This window comes from Ursus maritimus, unplaced genomic scaffold, assembly GCF_017311325.1.
Source record: "Ursus maritimus isolate PB19 unplaced genomic scaffold, ASM1731132v1 scaffold_2, whole genome shotgun sequence".
NCBI classification, from domain to species: Eukaryota; Metazoa; Chordata; class Mammalia; order Carnivora; family Ursidae; genus Ursus; species Ursus maritimus.
This window is the reverse complement of record NW_024424452.1, coordinates 100,507,444-100,516,735: the sequence shown is the minus strand read 5'-3', so window position 1 is coordinate 100,516,735 and position 9,292 is coordinate 100,507,444. Positions and strand designations below refer to the sequence as shown.

General features: G+C 36.4%; 1 protein-coding gene and 1 long non-coding RNA gene across 4 annotated transcripts in view; one reads left to right on the top strand and one right to left on the bottom strand.

Annotated features, from left to right (window-relative positions):
* Positions 1 to 9,292, bottom strand: part of CAMSAP2 (calmodulin regulated spectrin associated protein family member 2) — a 110,595-nt gene that overhangs the window by 10,880 nt on the left and 90,423 nt on the right. Inside the window, 5 exon segments of the mRNA XM_008685103.2 lie at positions 2 to 1,448; positions 1,849 to 1,918; positions 2,205 to 2,284; positions 5,404 to 5,497; positions 7,117 to 7,210. Of these exon segments, the coding sequence (XP_008683325.2) occupies positions 2 to 1,448; positions 1,849 to 1,918; positions 2,205 to 2,284; positions 5,404 to 5,497; positions 7,117 to 7,210 (1,785 nt within the window).
* Positions 1 to 9,292, top strand: part of LOC103657701 — a 37,221-nt gene that overhangs the window by 22,814 nt on the left and 5,115 nt on the right. The window contains exons 3-6 of one of the 3 annotated variants that reach the window (XR_005836422.1): positions 2,177 to 2,291; positions 2,492 to 2,583; positions 5,358 to 5,491; positions 7,104 to 7,245. This is a non-coding gene — a long non-coding RNA (uncharacterized LOC103657701). The remainder of the gene's footprint in view (positions 1 to 2,176; positions 2,292 to 2,491; positions 2,584 to 5,357; positions 5,492 to 7,103; positions 7,246 to 9,292) is intronic. The other 2 variants (XR_005836421.1, XR_005836423.1) reach the window with 2 other exon arrangements.

Below are 9,292 nucleotides of genomic sequence, written 5' to 3'. Positions count from 1 at the left end.
GAAGTGACAAGCGCTGCATTTCTTGTTGTAGAAAATGGAGAGAGGAATTTAACTTTTCAATGGACTTTGTATATTCTAAGATCTCTCCCTCATTTAAAGTCTCCTCCGAGGGGCTCGCCAGGTTCCACTGCTTCTCTGGGTCAACGGGTGTGGTTGGAGACTTCAGCCATTTGGCCTGAGGATTCTCCATGCCTTCCTTCAGATCCGCCAGAGACTTACTCCTCTGTCCGTTAGCCTTTTGTGAATCCTTTTCTTTTGCTCGATCAGTATACACTTTCTCATCTTCTGCACCGGCTGCTTCCTCTCGAAGAGGGGAAATGCCATCCCCTCTCTTTTTCACCACAGTAAGAAATGCTGTCCTTCCCATCTTCTGCCTCTGCTTAGTGAAAGCGGCCTCCATCTTCTTCTTCTGGGCTTCTATAGCGCGCCTCTTTTCTTCCAGTTTCATCCTAAGATGCACCATTTCAGAGGCCAACAGCTGGGTAGTGTCCCGGCCTTGTGGAAGGCCTGCTTCTTCTGGGATTTGTCCCCAAGCAACCACGTGCGGAATATTAAGTTCAGAGCCCTCTGGGGTAGTTTTCTGAGAACTGCTCCCGCTACTTTTCCCATCGGTATGATTCAGTTTCCTGAATTTCTGTTCGGCAAAGCTGGTCATTTTCACCCCAGAACTAGAAGACGCACTGCTGCCTGGTTGAGACTTGGTACTTACAGTACTCGGACAAGGGCTCAAAGCTTCTCTGGGGTTGCTGGTTCGATTATCATAATCCTGAAGAAATTTCGATGCATCGTCCATGTCAGAGTCTAGGCTTACAGTATAATCTCTCAAAGAAGAATCTTCATCCATAGTTTCAGGGATATCTTCTGAAGGAACATGAATTCCAGTGTCTACTTCAGTATTATCAGTTATGGGACTCAAGGCACCTTTTGTATCATTTATGTTATCAGGACTAGACTGATTCAGCTTGATGTTTGAATTTAGGATACTCATTTCCTGGTTATGAAGAAAGAAGCCGTTAGCAATGTGGTCTGGCTGAGAGGTATGGGGAGATTTTTCAGTGTCATGAATTATTTGTAACGCTTCCTCGATGCTTGGTGTCTCGATCTGATTGCCAAACTCATCTAGAAGTACTCTATTTTGTAGAGCTCCATTTGGAAGCTTATAATGAATATTCTCGTTGGAATTTAGTTCATTTGTATTAAGGGGAGTGTAAGATTTGAGGCCACTGTGAGAGTCTATATTAAGTTCTTCTTCAATGCTTTCTGCTTCCTCTTCTCCATTTACTGGCTTAAAGGACAAATTTTTCCTAATATTTTTAGATACACGATTATTGTTCAGAGTAAGTCCTTCATTACTAATAGAACGAGTGATTCCTCGGTTTGGAGTGGATCTGTGTACAGTATTTTCTTTATCAAAAGAAATATCAAACGAAACTCCATGCACTGATGATCTAAAAAACATTTAGAGAAAATGAAAAACCTTAAACATGCCCAGAAAAGAAATGATTTGATACCCTTTAACAATTATTTAAAATTATACTTCCCTTCTTTTCCCATTTCTCATAATCCTGTTGTGCTCAAGGTAAGCGTAGGGCTACTGGACTACCTTTAACTTTAGCCCCTTTGAACTCTCAGTCATCTGCCTACATTGCCCTTTTCAAAGTGAGGTACTAACTGCAATTTGGCTACCAACAAAATAGAGAATCAGCATTTCTTTCTCTTTTTTTTAATTACTAAAGTATAGTTGACCATGTTATATTAGTTGCAGCTGTACAATATAGCAATTCAATAAATAGCATTTATTCTCACATTTATAATGTGAATATACTAAAAATAATTCCCTTTGTTTACCTTTTCTCTTTGGGCCATGTCCCTATGAAACCATCAACATAGGACATAGATGAAGACCTTCTAATTCCTCCTTCAAATGTGAAAAAGAAAAAGTCATTGAAAGTATGTAAAAAATTTTAACTTACAGCTTAACAGATTTCAAATATTTCAGGATTCATTAAGAGCACTAAAAAGTAAGTAGGTATATATGGAGAAATAAAGATCATTTTATTAAGAAAAGCAAGCACAGAGAAACAGATCAACATTTTAGTGTATATATAACACTTTTCCAAAAAAAAAAAAAAAACCTGGCCATTTTTATATACATTTATTCTCAATCATTTCCCAGTTAACCTAGGTTTTTTCAAAAATATTACCTGAAGCTGAAGAATGAGCTTGGGGGCGTGAATATCTAGAAGGCAAATGATGAGTGTGTGTAAATGCAGCTCCTTCCCCACTGCAAGGTAAAATAAATGTAAAATGTTTTATTATGTTTTAGTTCTTTAATATAAACTTTACACAGAATGGCTGAAATTAGAAACATTACCACCTCTGACTCTCCACCCTAAATTAAACAAACAAAAAAAAAAGGAAACACAATATATTGTTTAAACCAAAAATGGCTGTTAAGTATATGTATGTCTATGTATTTTATGTCTTTTAGTCAAAGAGAAATATTTTCATACACACCTCAACATCCTTGTGAGATAAGATATGGCATATTTTCATTTTACAAACAGAAATACTGAGAAATAGGTAAGTTAAAGTCATCAGCTGGAAATATTTAATCTCTAGAAACTACAGGTATAATAAACCCTTGTAAAAGATCCTGGCCGCCTCCCTGTTCACAGACCTGTGTCTATACATCTCTAACAGTTACATCAAAATTAATATTAATATATATATATATATTTTTAAAGATTTTACTTTATTTATTTGACAGAGATAGAGACAGCCAGCGAGAGAGGGAACACAAGCAGGGGGAGTGGGAGAGGAAGAAGCAGGCTCATAGCAGAGGAGCCTGATGTGGGGCTCGATCCCATAACGCCGGGATCACACCCTGAGCCGAAGGCAGACGCTTAACCGCTGTGCCACCCAGGCGCCCCTAATATTAATATATTGAGCTGCACCTTGAAGACCTCAATGCCTATAAAGATATGAAACTTTCCTATTTCTTAATTCCACCTCATTCGAATTAATGCAGGGGATTAGGTAGTCTATTTCTCAAATTATCATGCCATTTGGGCCAAATTTAATTTTTCTTCAAGTTTCAAGTCTGTTGTAGCCTACCTTATAGTCAAGTGCCAATATTACACGTCCCCACCCCCAATCAGCTGAGAATCAACTGGGGAACAGGATGTATGTAATGACTTCTGTAGTCCCCCTTCAAATCACATTATCTTTTGGCTATTATAAACTGAGAACATGAACAAGTCGATCAAAAAATTCAAATGAAACAATATTGTATTCTTACTATTTAATGAAAGCTTCATCAGTGAGCTCTTCTAAAAGCAACAATACTTGAAGAACTTGTATGACCTTGTTGTCTCCAAAGCAAATGCTTATCTGCTTCCGTTTGCCTTTACCCCTAAACTGCCCATCACATTCTCTCTCAGAGGACTATCAGGGAATACTCACCTGCCCCGTCATGTTTGTTTCTGTTATCCCTCCCTCTAAAATCACTGCCCCTGTTTGTATTCTCCCTTACATCTATGATAGGAGGCTAATCCTGAAGATACATAAGTTAGAAATTAAAATATATTCACTCTCTTCTTCTCCAGATAATGGCTAAAGTATTTTAAATTCCTATTAATTGCCTCACTTTCACATTTGCATAGAAAATTTTGATCTGGTCTAACTGCTCAGCAGGTTAGTAGTCAAGTGTGTGGATTAGCTGCTACAAATGTTTTTTGCTCGGCCTGTCTTCTTCCTTTGTTTTCCCCTCATAACTTCATTATTTAGGGGCACTCACATTTGTACATGTGACTGCATTTTTCTCAGGAAGAGTGGAAACTTTTGACTCCTTCCTGAAATGTTCTACAATGAGAGAACTCCAGTGGACCACCTGGAGACTTACAGAAATGAGAGGATTAGTAGGATCCTAGAATGACAGCTATACAGTGTCTCTTCAAGGAAAATAATTTAGACATCCATCTGCTAGGGAAAATGAGTAAGGGCAGCCACTGAGATATCTGAGAAACACAGAGGAGTCTTCCAGAGGGCCTTAAGACATTTTCCAGGGTCAGAAATGTGAACAGTCTCCAAATAAGGTTCCTAGAATTAATAGTTGTGGGATAATCTAGCATTGAGGCAGAAAGTTTCAGAGATTTTAAAGATTTAATAGTACAAGAGTCATAACCTAGAATACTGAATGTTTTCTGAATTTTCAAGGAACGAAATGTCACTATGTAATCAACCCAGGAAAACACCAAGAAAATTAATACGTAGAAAAAAGTTTCCCGTGGGAAAAAATATAGAGAAGCTCCTAGATCAGCCATATCCTAACTGAACCTCTTTTTGTAAAATCTCAGGCATATTACAGAATAGAAAACTGAATGGGTGTAGTAAGACAATCCGTAACAGTAAACCAGAGGGTAAGGGAAGGAAAATGCTTTCTTAATCTGTAGGAAGTATTTTACAGACATCAGCCAGTTCAGAGGTAAGAAGCCCTATGAAGGCAGTAAGAGTACTATAAGGGCTCTGTCAAGGTTCCAGTTTCACACCCATTAGCACCCACTTGAGAGAGAAAACTTCTTAAATGTGTGAAGTGGGTGACAGCTCAGTACAAGTTCATAGTTTTATGTTAAGCCAAGAATTCATAAAGTACTTTCAATTGCTTGTTCATCATTTTTAAAAATTTTAATGGATCTGCTTGGATTTCTAAAACACCGCAAAATACAATTTTAAACTTAAAAAAAAAAAACATAAATGAGGGAGTCCTAGTCAATATAAATTTTAGGTTCTAATAAATATACCTAAAAAAATACAGGATCTGCTGAAAAACATTTTTAAACAAACTAATGTGTCTATCATATGTTTGGGCAGAAGTCAGGATTATCCCAATATTAAATTTTTCTTTGCTTTCAATTCAGTTCCTGATATTAAGAACTAAAGCATCAGACATAAAGATTCAGTATTACAAGAAACATTCTATTGTGATCTTTGGTTAGTTACACTAACCAACAAACAAACAGCAGGGGAAACTACCTCAAAGATTAAAGAAAAAAAAAAATTAAAAAACCTAAACAGGAACTTAAAATTCCCCCCACCTCGAGGCCTATCACTTAGCAATTCTCAATGACAAACAAGTTCTACAGCAAAAGTTTGGTTTTAAGCTCAGAATGTATTCTCCCACTTCTGAGTGTGATTCATTAAAGCCTGTTTATGAAACATTCCTTTCTGTGTAAATTCAATTACAGTTAAGTTAAAACAAGCTGTGTAATACATACCGTAAGCTAGTTAAAACTTATTTAGTTCAAAGTCCAACAGAAATTTTAAAAACTAACAGAATTTTATTTTGATTTCATTAGCAAATGGAAATGGAAACAGTGAAAATGAGGTCATTCTGGACTCTACCTTGAAGTGAAGTCAGAACTACACGAACTGTCCAAGATGTTTGTTTTGGCCGCATTCAACACAGAAATTGAAGGCATATCGTTCACAGGTTCAGCTACAATAAAAGATAAAAGCCTCAAAATTATGTATTTAGCATATTTCCACCACTATTTCAAGAATTTCCATTTTCCTTTATTGTAGCATAATGAAAATTTTCTTCTTAAATAATTTTCAAGGGTAAAATTTAAAACCCTTCTTGAAGTTCTGGCTTAAAAAATTCACTTGATTAAGGCTAACTGGGGGGAAAGAAGGGAGAAGGCCTAACATAAAATAAATACAGATATTTAAAAAGAAATCCAAGTGTCTAATTTTACTAAAGCTTTCACAGAACTTCAGTTACATATGGTAATTTTTGTTTCTTTATGAAATAGTTGGTATTTTGGTAATCAATTAAGACAGAATTTCACTGGTCAATAATTAACCCCCCACCCCAGAATTTATATTTTTGTAAATAACTCTGGGGAAGACTCCATGTACGTTTTGCCTTTGAGATCTAATGTAATAGCTGTTGAATATTTTGAATAGTGGGCAAAAAAAAAAAATCACAGAACACAATGTAAGTGAAAATTCTATATTAATTGTAAAAAACTGTACAAATATTGGTTATGATAATTACTAAAGACACCTGACTTTATTACAGGGCCTTACGGAAGGATCTTAACTTCTTTGTAGGTATTCTTTGATACATTATGTTCAGTAATCAGAATCTGCCCTAAGCAGCTTCGAGATGGAACAGATGAAATACTCTTTATTGCACAGTTCCCAGAACTTTGCCTCAGATGCAGTGGGCACACTGGAAGCAAGCTCATTCTACTCACTACAGTGACATGCCTTTCCCTTGACTAAACATTTTTTCCTCCTTCCTGATCTTTTAAATTTTTCTGAGAGGGAGGAGATAGAGAAGAAATAAGGGTAATGGTGAGAAAAATACCAAAATGTGGAGCCAAGGAAAGCAGCTAAGTAGCTGGGATGCACAATAATCGTGTTTTGTGTTTGGCAAGACAGCCACTGGCAGTAGAAGGAACTGGTCCCGTAGTTATGCTGGAAGAGAAGTTCTTTAGTGGAGCTAAACTTACAATTTAGAATCCTTTTTCCCCCAATAGAAATAAACCTCTGGTTTCATAATGGAAGCCAAAGGAAAATTTGTTTTAGAGAAAATGCAGGAAGATTTTTTGTTCTTTATTTCTAGGGGTCTTTACAGTAACCCCTTTATTTTGTATTAGTTTTCTTATGTGCAATCAATAGAACATGATATGTAATAATCATAAAACATATGGGGCTTAAAAATATGTATATAAACCTTCTTATGGTTGGTTTAGTGGTAAATTCAAGTTGTAGATTAAAGCCAAGCCATCATTTAAGTGGATTCTGGGTAACAGTAATAAAAACTCAGCATCTAACAGGGAATAAAAGCTAGAGATGGGGGTAAAAGATGCAAAGAGAAGAAAGTAGGCTAAGAGTTGAAGCTAGAAATTCCACAACATAAGGCTTCAAATTCAGAGCTGTTCTCTCCTACATCATGTCTCACAGAGAATTTAGCAGCTTTAAATATTAAAATATTCAGAATTTATCAAGGCTAATAGCTGTTTTATAACAATAATAGGATTCCCTTGAACATAATAACCAGGGGAGGTTCGATAAACTCTCCATTTTGTTTCCAGGAACACCTACTACCTCCTTGTGGACGAACAACACGAGGCTGCACGAACGAGGGCTTCACAACTTCGAACCACCAGAAGAGCTCTGCCATGAACACCAAATAATTACTCTGTGTAAGAGAGTTAAGGAAAGGAGAAAAATCAGGTAAGACTTGACCAGAAAGTAATGATAAATACAATTTTACTGTTTTACCTATTAAATAGAGGTTTAAGTCATATTCCTTCATCACTGGAGTGTATCTACTCTAGGCTATTAAATCTGGGATAGAATATTAATGCTTCTCGGTAACATTTATAACAGCTATTCAAGACCTCTGTGCTGCTTTTCTCTGTATTTCCAGAATGGTAGTCCAATTTATGTGACAGGCGTGGGTACCTCTAACTGTAGAACTCTGAGATAATATATAAGGCACTCTTTGTCCAAAGTCGATACAAACAACTTAAACAGCCTTTGACACTCTGAAGAGTGGCTGTTATTTAAAAAAAAAAAAAAAAAAAAAAAAAAGTCTTTCCAGATCCCTAGAAATTTCTCCAAAACTTAATCAGGTATCTATGTGCTTGATGATGCTAAACTCAACAGTAATCCAGGCACTAAATAACAAAAAGACTACACTGTTATGGCTAATTACTAATATTTTGAAATGTACATACAGAAACATTATATAATTTATTATATCAACCTTTGAAAAGTTATAGGTTAACAATGTCATTTGTCTTTTATGATTTATATTTGAAAATGTGAATAAATTTTAAAACAGCTTAAAATTATAAGAAAAGACTGAGGGTCCTCAAAAGCACATTTCTACTATAAGCTTATATTTTAGGATGCATACATCATAAAAGCTATAAACATGAAGAATTACTTTAACTGCAGGCATCTGGTAAGTTTAAAAATTAGCACTATACAAAATGTTTTATAATTACTTAAAATAATACGCCTTTGAATTTGGCATCTAATAAAATTATTATCAAATTAATATTCAATGAGCAAGGTCTTATTTCATATTAAATTTTAGGTTTCAAAATTATCATTGGAAATATGGGTGTTTTCCAATGCCATGCCTTCCTCCTGTTTTGTTTTTTTTAAGATTTATTTATTTATTTTAGAGCAAGCCATGAGTGGGGGAAGGGCAGAGGGAAAGAACCTCAAGCAGACTCCCTGCTGAGCGAGGAGCCTGTCCAGCGGCTCCATCTCACAACCCTGAGATCATGACCTGAGACAAAATCAAGAGCTGGATGCTAAAACGACGGAGCCACCCAGGCGCCCCACTCCTACCTGTTAATTATGAATAATCCTCAAAGCTTTATATACTCTCAGAGTTCATCTACTCTGTTTTCTCATATTTAAGCTGGTGACTTTCAAATATTCATCTTTTACCGGATAGTTCCAGAAGGCTATTGTGTATGTAGAAAGTGAAAGAGAAAAATCAAGAGTAACTCAGGGTTTTGTCTTTAGCAACTGACAGTACCATTTAATGAAATGGAAAAGACTGGGATAAATAGGCAGTGGAAGAAATCCTGAGTTAAGCTTTGAGATATTCATTAGACATTTAAGTGGACTTGTCAGGTAGGTGTTTGAATGTAGGAGTCTGGAATGTTATAGAAGATAAGGCATAATGGTGAACAGAATTTGGTAGGTTTCCTACTTTCAGCATTTGCTTTTAACTGTAAACTCCCAGAATAGTCCAACGTTTATAGACAATACATATATTTTAAGCAGTCGTTATAATTTGTGATTTTTTTTTTTAGAAAGGAAATGAGAATGCTCACAATCCCAAAGGCTGTGTGTTGGATCCTACCCCTGCTTACCCTCAGAAACTTTATATTCTTAATTATGTTTCTTTCTCCTATATACTCTTCCCTTCAACTGAATCCTTCCTACTTAGCTTTTATTTATTTACTTATTAAAGATTTCATTTATTTATTTATTTGACAGAGAGAGACAGCCAGCGAGAGAGGGAACACAAGCAGGGGGAGTGGGAGAGGAAGAAGCAGGCTCCCAGTGGAGGAGCCTAATGTGGGGCTCGATCCCAGGACTCTGGGATCACATCCTGAGCCGAAGGCAGACGCTTAACCACTGAGCCACCCAGGTGCCCCCTACTTAGCTTTTAAACTGCTCAAATCTCCCATATGAAAAACAGAACGAGGGGCGCCTGGGTGGCACAGCGGTTAAGCGTCTGCCTTCGGCTCAG